At 38.5% G+C, this 16492-nt stretch overlaps 2 protein-coding genes across 2 annotated transcripts; both read right to left on the minus strand.

The window, feature by feature from the left end:
* Positions 1 to 584: 584 nt before the first annotated feature.
* On the minus strand, positions 585 to 5702 carry lmod1b (leiomodin 1b (smooth muscle)). Its single transcript, XM_036559932.1, has 3 exons — positions 5260 to 5702; positions 2604 to 4379; positions 585 to 2143 (listed from the first exon to the last, which is right to left on the minus strand). The coding sequence occupies exons 1-3, from the start codon at positions 5527 to 5529 to the stop codon at positions 2117 to 2119; spliced, it is 2073 nt and encodes a 690-aa protein (XP_036415825.1). The 5' UTR covers positions 5530 to 5702; the 3' UTR covers positions 585 to 2116.
* A 314-nt stretch (positions 5703 to 6016) lies between these two features.
* Positions 6017 to 15197, minus strand: shisa4 (shisa family member 4). Its single transcript, XM_036559902.1, has 5 exons — positions 14941 to 15197; positions 13187 to 13364; positions 10796 to 10932; positions 9433 to 9624; positions 6017 to 8486 (listed from the first exon to the last, which is right to left on the minus strand). Exons 1-5 carry the CDS (start codon positions 14996 to 14998, stop codon positions 8446 to 8448), a joined length of 606 nt encoding a protein of 201 aa, XP_036415795.1. The 5' UTR covers positions 14999 to 15197; the 3' UTR covers positions 6017 to 8445.
* Positions 15198 to 16492: the final 1295 nt, after the last annotated feature.

The following is a 16492-nucleotide window of genomic DNA, read 5'->3' on the forward strand; positions in this document are numbered from 1 at the left end:
AGGACCATTTTCCAAGGGTGTTTCATTTGCAGTGCACTACTAAGTACATGTGAATGTCCAAATTGTAACGTGATTTGCAGGTCTATGATCTTAGCAAACCCTTACCAAAGTACACTGTCTGTCCAGAACTTTAGAGACAACTGCTCATCCAACGCTTCTTATGAAATCAATGGTATTAATTGGGAGTTTGCCCATACTTTTAGGTTTTTAAGTGCATTCAGCCACAAGAACTTTAGTGAGGTCATGTACTGATGTTGGATGATTAGTTCTGGATCACTCCACTTCAACCCAAAAGTATGGCATAGTACTCCATCACTCAAGAGAATGCAATTTCATTTCTCCAAAGCACAGTGCGTGGGGCTTCATATCCCTCTAGCTGACATTTAGCATGGGGATCTTAGGCTCACATGTGGCTACTCTTGTAAAACTTGTAAAATTTAGTAATTGTGCTGTGAGGAAATCCAATCAGTTCAGTCAAGCCTACTATTTTTATTCTGTTGACAAAAGACAAAACACCATATGGCCATTTACAACAAAGCATTAGATTTGCTTTGCCTTAGCCAAGAAATTTCTTCACTACACGGTATGTGTGCTGCAGTACTTTATTAGGATCTGTTTAACATTGTGTGTTTATCATAATGACAACTATTCATTTGTCATGAATTAGTCATTCTATCTGCTTATGTCATTCTATCTTTACTTATGGTGTACACTGCTGAACATCAAACAAAAGCCAATTATGCCAAATAAGGCCTTTTTTACTTAAACAAGTTTTATCTTCAAGATTAAGAGAGTGTTGTTATGAGTATGAGTGCAGAAAACCCAACAAATATCCAAACGTTTTTAAAAGTTGATAATACTGGAATGATTTTCTAAGACATCAGAACTCAATCGAAATAATGAGTCCACTTGTGTCTCCATCGGAGAGATGAATTAACTGGCATGCTACCATTTCTTACAGAATAATATTTCCACCTGCACAGCTGATACCAAAAGGACAAGTGGCACTCAAAATTGTGGCACTACACAATGTTGCCAAATGTGAAGAGCTTACAGTTCTACACTGTGGAAGACACTGAGATCAGTCATCAAAAACATGACACACTCCACCCAGCAAAAGACTGTCATTTTTGAATTGTGTAATGTCTTTGTAAGCACTTGAAATCATATCTTTTCTATTTAGGAAGTCATTTTCATCCTGAGTCATTTGCAAAACTTCAGCATTAATAAGATTCATCTGCCTTATAATTCTACTAAGACCTAGTATACTATTTAGGGTATTAACGTGAATCGACTGCTGTGTTTACATTACAGGAAAGTTTGAAAAATAATTCAAACCAAATAAGAGATTTCATATTGCTGTACACTCTTGAAAAATAAAGGTTCCTAAATGGTTCTTGGCTTGGATGTATGGTTCCAAGATAAACCTTTGATTGGCTTTTACACTATGTGGACTGTAAAATAAGTTTTTAACACTTCCATATTTTATTTACAAAAAAATGGTTCTTTATAGAACCATTCATTGAAATGTTCTTTAGTGAACCAAAAAGGGTTCTTATATGGTATCACTCCAAAAAACCCTTCTTGGCACCTTTGTTTTTAAGAGTGTCCACCAGGCACATTTACAACATTTTCCATAATGTGTTAACCATAGCATTGTACAATTTCATAATATTTGATTCAGTTCCCCTTTAATTCCCTGATAATTTAGAATCTGTTAACATCATGATTTGAATTCAAAATGATATTTTCCTTTTTACTGTCAACACAGTCATACACACATACAAACTGTACTGCACACACTCTTCAATATACCATATGAATTGCTTCACTTAGTGCAAACAACAAGCAAGGCATCAACGGGTACTGTCAATTTCAGCTTCTAAGAACCACAACTTCACCAAGCTTCCATTCCTCTCCATAGTCCACTGTACTGCGGGAGAATCCTGAGCTGAAGCTGTGCATCCTACGCAATGATACCACATTCACACCCTTCCTTTCATAGTACAGGGCAGTAGTAGACTCTGATGCCTGATCTCCTCAAGGTCTGTGAGATGTTTGGCCTCTTTCTCTTGCCCTTCTTTTCTTTGTCTCTCCTTCACTCTTCTCTGTCTGTTTATTGCAGTAGTTTGGGTAATGCAACCTTTGTGGAGAAAAAGGGAAAAAAAAACACTAATTAGAGTCCTTATGAACCATCTGGATGCAAAAGAATTACTCTTTAAAGGGCAAGTCTCTTCATTGTTTCATATGTTTGGTCCTACACTTTTAAAAAAAGGTCTTTGCACTGTGCCATAGAGGAAACAATTTTTGTTCCCTGAAGAACTTACTAATAGGGTTCTTTGCATGATAACAATTTTGGTTCCCTCAAAAACCCATCTTAGAACCTACACAAAATTTGAATGTTCTATGAAGAATCCTTACATTGTTATAGAACTTTTACAAAGGTTCTTTACACTTCCAAAAGGTTGTCACACTCATAAATCCAAAAGAGATCCAAAAGTAGTTCTCCCTATGGCACTGCTCAAAGAATTATTTTGTGGAACCACATTAACAGTACTCAACTTTACTATTAAAATAAACGGTGGGCTATTACAATTCCTTGCCTTTTTGAGTTGTTTAATGTTGGCACCCCTTATAGAGGCTAGAAGTTGGTCTCTTGAATTTAGACTTCCACCTCGGCCTCCAGTCCTGTCATCAAGCTTTCTTCGAGACACAGGGGTCAGGGAGTTCTTCAGGAAGTCACCATCCATTATTGGGGGTGGTGGTGGTAAGCCCCCAGGTGGTGGAGGTGGGGGCGGTGGACCACCAGACCCCTTTTTGGGTGTTAACTTAGGAGATGGTACAGGAGATGGAGTGGGAGATGGCTTTGGTGAGCTCCTTGGAGAACCTTTGTTGAAGCCAAGCTTCGGGACCTCAAGTGCGTCTTTCTTGTCTCCATTGCCTTGGGCTTGGGCTTGCTTTTGCTCTTGCAGCCGCTTCTGCCTCTGCCGGTCCATGTTGCGACTGAGGATGTTAGTCATGGTCATACGTGGACCGGCTAACTCAAAGTGGTAACCCAGTTTTAAGAGTGTTGTGTTTTCCTTCAAAATCTTCGTCATCTCCATTTCCGTCTTGCCTCCACAGATGTGCCGCTGATTGTGGAAACGGAGTTCGGTGAGGGTGGAATTGTGCTGGAGGGCCTGGACCAGTGCCATGATGCCTTTGCTAGTGAGAAGGTTTGAATCCAGGTTGACGCTAGTGATGGTTTTGTTGTTGCGTAAGGTTTCTGCAATAGCGTAGGCCACATGGTCATCTGCACGGCAGTTAGCAAGGGCAAATGTCTTGATGTGTGTGTTGTTACTCAGAGCTTCAGCAAACTGAATGAGGGTTTTGACCTTGATTACCTCAGAGTTGTTGACATTGAGTTCAGTCATGCCAGGGTTGTTGCATTTAACCCTTTCCAGATCTTCAGCAAACATGCTAACAGACTCCTCTTCCTCTTCCTCTTCTTTGCTCTTTGTTTTTGTGTTTTTTTCTGCCACACAGTTTCCAACTTTTTCTTCCTTGCTGGATTCATTTATATTTTGGAATGTACTTTGCTCTTTGGCTTCCTCTTTTCCCTTGTCGATAGAACTCATCTTTAGCTCCTCTTTCCCTTTTACAATTTCTTTATCCATCTTCTCTTTCTCGTTCTCTTTATCTGTGCTATCAGTTTCTTTTCTAACATTATTTTTTATTGAATCTCTATTCTTATCATTAGACTTCACCAACTCTGGCCGTTTGTCTGTTTTCTCCCTCTCTTCTGTCTTCCTCTTTTCATCTGGTTTAATCTCTGCAACCTGATTTTGTTTTTCTTCTAACTTGGAAACAAGGCTTTTTGTCTTGCTGTCTTCTCTTTTCCTGACTTCATCTCTTCTCTCACGTTCCTTCCTTTCCTCCTTCTCCTGCTTCTCTTGCAACCTGGAGATCAGGTCCCTTGTCTTGCTGTCCCCTGATTCCCTCTTCCGGCTCTCCTCTTTTCTATCCTTCTCTTTAGGGTCCTCTTTTTTATCTTGAAGCTTGGATATCAACTCTTTCGTCTTGCTGCTGCTGTCTTTTGTCTCTCGTCTTTCTTTGAGCTTACAATCATCATTCTGTGTTTTCTCCGTGACCTCACCTTTCTTTGCAATTTCTTCCTCCCTCTTAAAGGGCCCTGCTCTGATATTTTTGGGTTCTTCTGTAGTTTTTGTGGTCTTATTCTCCATTTTACTCTCTCGTTCATGAGGAGCACTGGGTGTGGAAATGCTGGCTTGTCTATGATGGCCTACATCCCTGGTGTCAGTCTTGGGGACATTCTTCTCCTGACTCAGGCCCATTTTTCTCAGATACTCCTGCTTCCGACTTTCCCTTCTAGGCTCACCCTAAAAAAAGAACATAGCAGGAAATATTACTGATACATGCACAACTTATTACTTAGTCAGAGCAAGAGTCACATGAGTAACAGTCCCCACACCCAGATGTTTGTGCACTCTATTAAGAACATTTTGAATTTTTCATACTGGAACCAAGAAAACTTCAACACAGTGAGCTTCTAGTACTCTCTCTGTTTAGCCTAAAGTTTTCAGATTATACAGCTAAATATGACATTAATTACTATATAAACCTAATGAGAAATGTTCTGTACATTGAGTATCAGATACTTCATGTTTACATTTGTGTGGCCAGCCTTTTTATACACAGGCATAAATCTACACAGTGGCTGAGTGTTTGATTTGTGAGCCATAGTCTGTTTTGCTGTGCAAAGCTTCCAGCCATGGCAGACATAACCTTAAAAGGCAGCGCTCAAAGAAGCAATCAACCAAGGAATCCCATCAGGCCTGGCCTTCAGAACCACCACAGAGTCGAGAGATTTCACTTCTTTCGAAGAGCTTAACACAAGCATGGTCTGTGGTTAAGACAGCTTGTTCTAGCTTTTACATCACCTGTTTCCATATGATTAGATACAAAGACTAAGACTACAATGGCTGCATCAAATGGGAAACATGACATACATGATGCCTTCAAAATGTCACTACAAAATGAAACAATTTAAAAACAGTGCCCAAAATACTATTATCACTAGTCAAGCTGCAGTTTCCTTAAAAGACTGAGGAGTTGCAAAGGAAGGTGCACCATCTTCAGATGCTTACTGGACACTTGAAAGGATGGTTGACCGTTATGATTACTGTGTGTGATTCTTTCAAGCTCAGCTTAACAATTCTGCTAGACCAGCAGCTATTAAACATTGCAGCACTGACATACCTCTGTGGACAAGTTCCTTTGCAAACACATTCTGGACTCATCATCACGATTGCTCGAGCCTGACTCCTTTTTATAAGGTGCGCTTTGTTTTAAATCAGTTTGGTCCACAACGATGATTTCGCTCGGGTCGGGATCCGGCACAGTGGACACCTCCTTCTGCAGCTCCTCCATTTCTTCTGGTGACAGGTTTGACAGCAGGTTGTCAAGATCTGGGTCCTCGCTCACCTGGCGCCCAGTTCGCGTCAATCCCCTTACCTTTCTCCGGGACATGACTGTGCACTTCAATAAAACACTCAATTTACAAACGAAACAATTCTATATATGCATATGGCTGTGGTTGTCTCACCCCTTGTATATTCCCATAAAGCAAAACTGATACATTTAAGAGAAGGAGCAGTGGAGCCCGTTCGGAGGCACAGTACCGGAGGCTCTCATGACTGCTCTAGTCTGCATGGACATTCCTTGAAATCCATTATGACTGCATGCCCATATTTAGCTGGTGGTGCACACTCCTTTAAAGGCAACTGGGAGGGATGTAGTTTACTAAAACTCCAAAGTATCTGGGATACTTATTTCCTATTTGTGATAACGTGTGACTGTTTTTCTTATGTAGTGATGAAATAACAGCCTAACACAAATGTTCCACAAACATTCTAGAGAATTTAACACTGATTCATATTGTGTTTACAGCAATAAGTGAATGATACAAAATTCATAAAATGTTTTGTTGACAAGAACAACTGAAGAGACATTCAAGTACAAGACCAGTTGTTTATTGTAAAAAGTGAGCTTTGCATTATAGTGCTTCCATTTCAGGCTGTTAGATTAGAACTCTGTTATAATGGGTAGAATTTAAGTTCTAACTCTAGTAAAGTTTTGCATCATTCCATGAGTGAAATGGTTATTTTTTGTTATGTAAAACATATATCTCTTTGTCTTTTGTAGATATACAGTATCAGTTTTCACTTCACATTCCAAAGGGATGAATAAACAATAAATTACACCAACACTCTCTACATAATATCACAGGATATTTGCATTAAAGTATAAGTAATTTCAGCAGTACACAAACCATCACAACTAAATCTGGTTCGTATACTCTGTACCACAGGGTAACTGCAAATGAGTTCCAGTTTAGATTGGTATTTATGGCATTAATGTGAGGAGGTAGTAACGCTTACTTAAATCACAGCAGATACAAACGGTTTCAGAAATGTTTTCACTTAAATTCCTTTTTCCAATAAACCTACCAGTGTTCTCAGTGGACAGTTCCTTTAGTGCTTTCATCAGAAAAGGTATCATCCCCAAATTGTCTTTCTTTACAATTTGATGATCTCATAAACTTTCTTGAACATTATTTTTATCTCAACATACACTCACTGACTACTTTTTTTATGTAGGTACACCTACCTTGCACCTCTACTTCTTGTCCATTTTATCAGGTCCACTTTCTGTATAGCTGCATTATGTAGTTCTACATTTGTAATGTTTCTCTGCATGATTTGTTAGCCCTTCTTTACTCTGTTCATCCATGGTCAAGACTTCGCAGGACTATGTTTAAGTAGACATTTAGGTCGTGGATCATTCTCAGCACAGCAGTGACACACACATGGTGTTGACATGCAATTGTGTGTGTGCTGCACTGAGGATCACCTACAGCAGTGCTGCCTGAGTTTTTAAACAGCTCAGTGTCACTGCTGGACTGAGGATCACATACAGCAGTGCTGCCTGAGTTTTTAAACAGCTCAGTGTCACTGCTGGACTGTTCACCATCCAACACCAACAGTTCACCATCCAAAAATATCCAATGAATAGTATCCTGTGACCAGAAACTGACCACTGATGAGGGACTAGATTATGACTAACTCAAACTGTGTGGCAAGAGAGACAAGTTATCGTCTCTAACTTTACATCTACAGGGTGAACCAAGGTAGGAGTGTTCTAAAAAGTGCACAATAAGTGTACACAGTGTTTAACTCCAGCAGCAGTGCTGTGTTTGATCCACTTGTACCAGTGCAGCACACTTACCTGTCACTACCATTTCAGTGTCACTGCAATAATGAGAAAGATCCATCATCCAAATATAACTGCTTAGTGGTGGTCCTGTGGGGTTCATAGTCATTGATGAACAGGGCACAATGGCAGGGCTAACAAATTATACAGACAAACAAACAGACTACAGTCTGTAATTGTAGAACTACATAATGGACCTGATAAAATGGACAATGGGTGTAGATACAAGGTGTAATGAAGTGGCCAGTGAGTATGCATCAAGACCGTTAAAGAAAAAACAACAACTGAAATAACAGAGATATGCTCCGCTAAGTTGCATGAGAAAATCATTTGAAAACAAAATTTATAGAAAGGCTGTGAATTTTAAGTAAGTATATCTGTTCTACCTCTGTTATCGTCAGCTAATTTTATTGACCTCTGTAAGGCAAAACATGTTGATTAGGTAGCATAAGCTACAGCAACAGTTAAAGTTGGGTTGAAGTCTGAAGGAACCTTAGTTAAGGGACTTACTTAATAAACTGCCATTATTAAGTAAGACACAAACATGAACAGACAAAACTAAAATTAAAAGTAATCAGCTTGGTGGTAAAAAAAAAACTAATATATAAGACAAATCTAAATGCTGTGGAATTTTTATTAACTCAAGTTTTTGGACTGTCATTCATATGTGCTGTAAAATACTGTAGTCTGTTGTTGTAGACAGACTGACAAACACATAAAAAGGAGTCTGCAGCAGATGAAACAAAGACAGTCCATCAACCTGCAGCACAAGTTTTCAAAAACACTAAAAACACTAAAACTCTAAATGTCCTTCATGTGAATGTTACGCAAAAAACAACTGTGATACACCAGGGAATTAAAAGTAAAAAACCAAGATGGCCTGATGTTGGATGGTATGTAAATTGGTGAGGGAGTTATATGTTTCAACGAAGGTAAATATGTCTTAGCAGTTAGTAAAATGAGACATGTGTTCACAGTGGGACTCACTCCAACAGCAGGCAAACCCAGGCCATTCATGCTGCACTCCAAAGAACACTTGAGAAATAAATACAATAAATAAATTAACATTTTTAAAAGTGCCACAGGTTAGTCAACGGACTCCTCAAGAGCAGTGTCTCATGCCACCAACTAGTCTTTGTTGTGCTCTCTTAAATGGAGGATTCCTCAGTGGTCTCAGTGGCCTGGGTACTGTGGAGGGGAATACGGTGGAGGAGCTGCAATACAGAACACAATAAATGAGTTAAGCAAAAACACAAAGCTTACCTGCTTTATCATAAGCAGCACCAAATACAACCCTAAATCAGAAAGGTTGGGATGGTATGTTAAATTAAAACTGAAAACAGTGATTTGTAAATTATTTTTGACTTGTATAACACTGAAAACAACAACCTGATGTTTTACTTTGTGCAATTTATAGTTTTTTCAAATGAAACACATTTTAATTTGGATTCTGAACAGCACAGGGTCTTTGCCGTTGCACTTTGCGTTTTAAAATGCCCCACACATTCTCTGTTGGGGACAGGTCGAGACTGCAGGCAGGCCAATCCGGCACCTGGACCCTCTTCTTCCTCAGCCAAACCTTTGTAATGTGTGCAGAATGTGGTGTTGCGTTATCTTGTTGAAATATGCATGTAAGTTACTTTGGCCAAGATCATTGACATGACCCTATACCATGACACACCCTGGCTTTTAGACCTGTAGCTGGTAACATTCTGGATGGTCCTTGTCATCTTTGGCCTGTTTCACATTACATCTTTATTTAATTATTCTACCTCATTACTAGTCTTAAACCACCCCCATCCTAACTTTTTTTGGAATGTGTTGCAGGCCTGAATGGCAGGAACAGATGTATATTTACAAATGAAGTGAAGTTGACCAGTAAACATGAAATATTTTGTGTTCATAATGTCTGCAATGTCAAAGTAGTCAGAGTAAATTTCAGGAATGACTACTTTCTTTTTTTTTTTTATTTGCATTTTCCATATCATCCCAACTTTTACATGAGTTGGGGTTGTATATTATGCCTTTTATACCAGGGTGGAAAGTGTACTAAAAATTTCTCCTTCTTCTACCTCTGCTTTTACGTGACACATACAGAGAATAAAGGTAACTCTATAAGCCACTAACCTTGTCTAGTAGATTTTTAAAATAGTCAATTACCTCCTTGACTGTACCCTGGATCAGCAGGAGGGTAAGGGGGGTAAGGCCCCTGCATCATCATAGGATAATGCGGAGGCATACCAGAGTACTGTGAAGCCACAGGATATCCAGGGTTCTCAGGGTTTCCAATGGGTTTACCATATGCGTCATACATGGGTTCCACAGGGTAGCTGGCCATTGGAATCTGCTGGGCTGAAAGTTAAAGTACGTCACTCACTCATAGCAGGCTGAGTAAACTACAGGTGTCCATGCCTAAGTATCTGAATGCATCTATTTAAAAAAAAAAAAGTAACTAATATGTAAAACATGCTGATAAAACCTTTAATGTTGTGGTAAAATGAAGCTCTCTCAGCCTTTTAGCTGTCTCTTTTCTGTTAATAATATGATTTCTCAATGCTGTCATTTATTGTCACTTAACAAAACCAAAGGTTTGTAAATTTTTTTTATTCGTTTGTGTCACAGACTACCATTTTGAGCAAACAGACATATGAATAGGACCATCCTTCAAAATTCAGTTAACAATTTTATTGTTGCTCTGATGAAAGAAATCAACAAATCCATAGTGCTCTAAATTCTGCTGTGAATGTGTGTGCATGCTCACTCAGAAACTATCACAGGGCATCCAGTAATGAAGGTAGCACAGTGCTTCCTTTATATAGTTTATATAGAAAACAAGACAGCACACAGAAAGCTCCAGTTTCGCACACTGATTCATTTTACAATGGTCAATGCAGACACTGGACATGCATGCATTGTAACTATCTGGGGCAGATTTCAATGAGTTAGACAAAGTCTCTGAATGTATCACTGACAAAATGTTAGGTAAGAGGGTCAAGAATTCTCTAAAACATGCTGTGCATCATATACGATACTTCTGGGTTTCTATAATACAAATAAATTAAGGTTCATACCTATACAATGCATTAGCTCCTAATGTACATTTAAGCCCTATTTGAGGTGGATTAGTTTTACCATAGGCGGTCCAGTAATAGCCCAGACGTTCCTGTCAGCATAAAGATTAAAATTATATAAGCCCAAACCAACTAACCACAACTACCTCCAAGGCCAAATTTAGGAAAAATGAGAAATTGCACTGCCCTGTGAGACCAACGTTCAAGAAATTTTATTTTCCTTCTCCTTCTAATTGGGCCATCAGCATATTACCTAAAGAGGAATAGGTTTGACCAATTATATAAGATACTTCACTCTGGAATTATTACTTAACATACCTGAAAACCCCACACATTTCAAATTTGTACTATACTAACATCACAGATCTCAAGGGTAATCACTCAAATTTCAGGACTACCCCAAGTAAAAGTAATCCAGCTTGAATGAGTTGTTTGTTTGTGGTGGGGTGTACCTTCATAAGTTGTCCTGCCTCGCTGCTGGTGGCGCTGGTATAGGTAGCAGCATGAGCACATGAAGCAACAGACCATGGTGGCAATGGCAGCCACGAAGAGCAGGATAGATGAAGCAATGCCTGCTATAGTGGAGGGACTGAGGAGCAAAACATTGATCACTCAACTACATAACAACTACACTCAGTTACACCTATCGTGTACAAAATTCACCATATAGATGTGCTTTGTAGTTCACTGACCATCTATTTCTGCACATTTTATTAGCCTCCATCTTACAAGATGTTATTTAGGTGGTGGGCCATCCTCAGCACAGAGGTGACACTGACACAGTAATGGTAATGTTAGTGTGTGCTGCACTGTCCGAAGTTTATCAGGCCCAGTGGTGTTGCTGGGGTTATTAAATATGTCAGTGTCACTGCTGAGTTGAGAATTGTCTCACAATCACTTATTGCTGCTTACTCAAGACTTCAAGGATGACTAACACAAATTGTGCAAGAAAATTAACTGTGGACCAAAGAGTTAGATGTGTCTAATAAAGTGGTGTGTACTGTGCTGTTCTGTACAGACTGGTGGTAAAACGGCCAAATTGTACAGTTCATAACATCTGTATGGCTCACTAAGAACAGAAACAGAACTTTTTAAATGACTGCAGTTACATTACTGGTGTTTGAGGGATGGAAAACATGCACTCTAGCACATGACTTTTGCCAGGAAACTGTTTACTGCCTCCCCTTAAACTAACCACAGATTTCGTAACATTCCTGCCACACACACAACATGGACAAAATGGATCTCTATAATAACTTGCCTGTGATTCAGAATAAACTGTTAGCCATCCACAGAGCAAAAATACAGCGTTTGTTTAAAATACACAAATTGTCCTTAATTCTGTGTAAAATGCAAAATAAAAACAACAGCATATTCCAGTGCACAACACTCTAAACTCAGTATAAATAGCAAAAAGTGAACAGAGTAAGACTTCCCATAGGTGAAAATCATTGCTTCATTATAATACACTTGGTTTAGATTGTTTTTAAACAGATCCTGTTTTACTGATTAACCAAGAGTATTACAAGCATTCTTTAGTATTACAAAAGAACGTGCACTAAAGAACACAAAAACGCAATACCTCAATGTTCAATACTAATTTTTCTCGAAATTACCATTGTGCAATCAATATGTAATTTCTGGTCACCACTCTGCACACATACCTTAGGAATACATTTGTTTTAGTGTTGTAAAATAATTAATATACAGGAACCATAGACTACTTATTTTGTATTGATGTATGTGTGCAACTAAAACCCAGTACTAAAACAATATATTTTAGTCTTAACAATAAAGTACTGAATTTTTTATGAAATTTCTCTGTGGATTACAAATTTTAGAAACTCAGCTCCTGATGGTTTTGTATTTGGCTGGTTTTGCCTGCAGATAATACAATTTAAACAATACCACTAGTAAAATGGTTCACAGTGTAAATTTTAACATTCTGGAAAACACAGAACTTGCCATTTTATTGATCAAAAGTCTATACATCAGTTTAACAGGAGAACCAAAAGCAAAATCAATAAAACAATAAGAGTCTTTGTCCAGGCATCTAAGCTCAAACTATTCTTGTTATTCATTTAATCCCATCTCAACAGGTTTTCTGTAATTTAAGAGCCTTCTGCCTAATGAGTATCTCTGGTGGACAATCTAGATCCCTTTAAAAATAAATTTGCAGTTTTGCAAGTCTAAGCAGGAGGCTGCTTAGCCCAGCATTATTCTGATCTGTGTGTGATGTCTTTGACAGAGAACACTAAACTCATTTATTGCTGTTGACTCAGGAGGATAGCAGAGGGCTGGGAAAGAATGTACTTTAAGAAAAAACATAATTATTACAAGTTAACCCCCATTCATTAACCTAAAAGAAGAAAAGCGGAAAGTATATTAGTTAGCCAGGTGCCCCAAGGTCTTGCAAGTATATCCATTACCTCGGAACAGTATTTTTGATAAAATCAAGCTTTGAAACTGGGAAATCTTGCTGCATGGAATAGCTCTTCTTTAGGGTACAAAATATATCTAAAAATCAAAAAATAAAAGTTTGAACTGTTTAAATTTAATAATACAGTGCCAATACACCCCTCTGTCTATTCCGAGAGACTTTCATTTGCTGTCTTTCAAGGAAACCACTGTCAATGATCAACACTATGTATATGAGTGCACCTATCAAACAAAGTGTTGGTATAATTACATTCTTACCACTTCTAATTGGTTTCTGGGTATTTCAAGAAGACTAATCCACTCGAAATCACTATGTCGTTACTTTAGAAACAAATTGTTAGTTATTTGTATAAAAATTGTGCTAATGTGAGGTGCTGGAATGTGAAGGTGTTTACATGCTGTACCTGAGATGGAAGAGCATACACCGTTTCTGTCCCCTCTCTGTGATCATCTTGAAGCCATCCAGGCAGCAGTAACGCCGGTGGCAGTTCCCACAGCAGAAGGAGATAAGCGGGCAGTCAAAGCCATTGTGCCAGGTGCCATTCTTGTCCACGTACCACAGGCAGTCCTCATTTGCACTCACTGTGTGCAACAAAGGAAAACACAGATTAACCAACAAATAAACTCTCTAAAAAGCTGTCATAAGAGAAAATAGTGAAGTGAATGATTCTGCACCACTTGTTTTTATAAATAAAAGTTTTCTGTGTTGATTTCAAGTCACCTTTCCAATTTCTGTTTGCGCATTACCTAAAAATACTGAAAGGCACTGGAGAAGGAACACAGCAAGTAGGCCTGTTTTAGTGGGTAATCACTTTTAACCTGAAGTCTAGTTCAAAATATGACTCAATGTGTAATAAAGGTGTGACAATTTCAATACAGTATCCAGTAATAGGGAAAAAATGTTTGAAATTTGTGCATGAGCATTTAAAACTGTGTCGTTTATAATATTTTATCAGGCTAACATTACATGAACAAAGCAGGACTTTACAAGACACCCCATGGACATTCTCAAAAAAAAAAACACATCTTTGCCTTCCCCTTGCAACAGTTGCTTAAATATAGGCCACTCAACCACCTGCTTCAAAGTCTCAACTCTTGGATTAGCTTTCAGTATCTAGTTGGACAAAAGTTCATAGATTTAAGAATGTTTCTAACCCTCCTATTATGTTCAACTGTAAGGAACAGCAATAATGCTCCTGGGTCAAATTGACCCAATGCATGTTTTGATGCCATTTTTTGATATAAATATCTCTCTTTGAGCTAATGGCTGTGGGACAATACTCTCATCATCTGCCAATTTATCATTATTATCAGAATTGATCTCAAGATCATTTGCACTTCCAGACACTTCCTCCTCTTCACTATCCTTAACAATGATATGTTCCAGACCCTCCTGGGGGCTGTCATTTCTCTGCTCATATTGATCTTTTCAACCTCTGTGAGAGTACAGATGCGTAGTGTTGGTATGACTATAGATCTATATAGGCTATTATCTGTAATAAGAGCAAGAAAAGGTTTCATGCTCCAAAAATTATTAAAAATATTTTTCCTGTATGGTTGAACTTTGAAATAAGTCCATTTGAACCGCGACATAACAGAAGGGTTAATCACCTAGTTGTCGTCATGTACTGTCTGTCACAGCTTAGTTACTGTTCAGGTCATCGTTTCTCTTTAATGAAAACAGCCATGAGCATCCCCGTATAAGGAAACACTAAAACTGATCTATTTCACATGAGAACCACTTGACAGCAAATAATCGATAGGCTGCTTTTATTTATTTGTACTCGTATAATAGCACATGAGACTGCCTAAAGTTGGGTCTTACATGTGCAACATTTACGGAGAGAACATGTGGCCTGAACGTAAACACGTTCAGGGACTACAAATAAAGAAGTGGCATTAACGGTTTAAATTATTTAACCCTGACAAACGATCCACCGATAGGTTGCGAACGTGATTTAATATTTTTATAAAAATGTACACATATCCATGTGTATGTATTACAGAAACACCGTGCATCACCACAGTATTCTGAGACCGTTTTAACGGGCGTGGCTGTACTGTAGACTCATATTTATCGCTTTCACGTGCGGAGTGTTGTCTTCTGCCTCTCACTGAGGCCTGTGCACAAAGTGGAGCAGTGCTGTTAGCGCCTTACCCTCACACGCCGACAGAACCGCGCAGAGCACCGCTACAGCCACGGCAGACAGCGCCATTTCCACTCCAGCGAGTTATCCTGTAACCGTAGACGGAAGAAGACCTTACATTTGTATCGAGTGAATTAACGTTTTAAACGCTGAGCTGTAGCCTTGTAGGTGGCTAGCTGCTCATGCGAGCAACATCAGCCTGCGGTTCGTGTAGAGTTACACACGCGGTGCGTGACGCTGCACGCGGGCCGGGAAAAACCACCGACTCCTCAACACCTCCTCCCTCCGTTCAAGGCCGGCGCTGATTTCTCCATGATAAATAACGAAAACGAGTTGAAACAAACGCTTCATCAAAAGGTCATCGTTTTAGCTTTTAATACACCTTTTTATATAAAAAATTCAGTTTGAAATATGTTACTAGTAAAAATCGAATTCCAACATGTACAAAATAAACTTTAATTAGAAGTAATATTTTAGCATGTAGAAATTATAAATAAAATTTCCCCCATCTTATTTTAGAGACAGGGTCCGTTTTTATTAATTGGAATTAAATTACATAAAGCACCTATTCAGTTTTCACAAGTAAATATTAATTTTCGTTATTTATATTTTATATTTATATTTAATTCGTTAAAACAGGCAGATTATGCTGACAGTAGAGCACCAACGTGCTACTACACAGCAAACACACAACGTTTTCACAACATTGTCTACTTTCTTACAACGTTGCTACAACGTTGTCAAAATGTGGTGCTATTTACGTTGTCTGAACAATGTTGTCACAACCTCATTATTCAGTAAGGTTGTCAGATGGGATTATAACTACCTTTTGGCAACTTAGCAAAACTCCATGGAGTTCCATGTTTTTCAGTGAACTCCGCGCTGCTGTGATCATGTTAGCCCCATCTGTGTTTGTCCAGGCAGACGACTCCGAGAGCAGGTATCCCCCAGAGATCCTCCGCTATATACTCCCCATATAGCAGAAATACATTGATTCAATGCTGAATTATGCTTGCATTTTGTTGTTTAATGCAGATGATGGAAAAATAACATTAAACGTTAAACAGATCTATGTGGTAAATGTCAGTTAATGAAATTCTCGCACTTAAGTAATGTGGATATAAGGATGATTTAGGATTGCATGTGTGTATGGGGGGGATATCAGACTGGAATGATTGTCTACACTGATGTCAAAAGGATATGTTCGTCGTTAAAATACTGTCAGTGTAACTGTGAAAAGTGAGTACACTTTCCTTTAAACAAACGTCTGTGCAGCGTTTTTGATGACACATGAATGACACATGAACGTCTTCTGCATTCAGGACACAACAGAAGGATTTACAGTTCTGTGTTGAGAGACAGTTTTCATGGATGACAGAATGTGTATTTTATGCTTTATTGCAAGTTCGTGATGTGAAATACCCCGAGTTCAACAGTGCAGTTCATGAGAAAAGGCAATGTTTGGAATTGTAGTTTACTGACGTTTTTAATTAAATGTGATTTTAATTATTTTTTTTAATATTTATACAAAAACACAAAAAATGAAAATGAAATGAGTTACTC

This window comes from Colossoma macropomum, unplaced genomic scaffold, assembly GCF_904425465.1.
Source record: "Colossoma macropomum unplaced genomic scaffold, Colossoma_macropomum, whole genome shotgun sequence".
NCBI lineage: Eukaryota > Metazoa > Chordata > Actinopteri > Characiformes > Serrasalmidae > Colossoma > Colossoma macropomum.

Coding starts and splice junctions, on each gene's coding strand:
- lmod1b (XM_036559932.1), bottom strand. CDS start 5,529: ATGTCCCGGAGAAAGGTAAGGGGATTGACGCGAACTGGGCGCCAGGTG. Junction 4,380..5,259: donor AAAGGAACTTGTCCACAGAG/GTATGTCAGTGC, acceptor TTCTTTTTTTAG/GGTGAGCCTAGAAGGGAAAG. Junction 2,144..2,603: donor ACATTAAACAACTCAAAAAG/GCAAGGAATTGT, acceptor TTCTCCACAAAG/GTTGCATTACCCAAACTACT.
- shisa4 (XM_036559902.1), bottom strand. CDS start 14,998: ATGGCGCTGTCTGCCGTGGCTGTAGCGGTGCTCTGCGCGGTTCTGTCG. Junction 13,365..14,940: donor GGTTCTGTCGGCGTGTGAGG/GTAAGGCGCTAA, acceptor TGTTGCACACAG/TGAGTGCAAATGAGGACTGC. Junction 9,625..10,795: donor AGGCAGGACAACTTATGAAG/GTACACCCCACC, acceptor TTTAACTTTCAG/CCCAGCAGATTCCAATGGCC.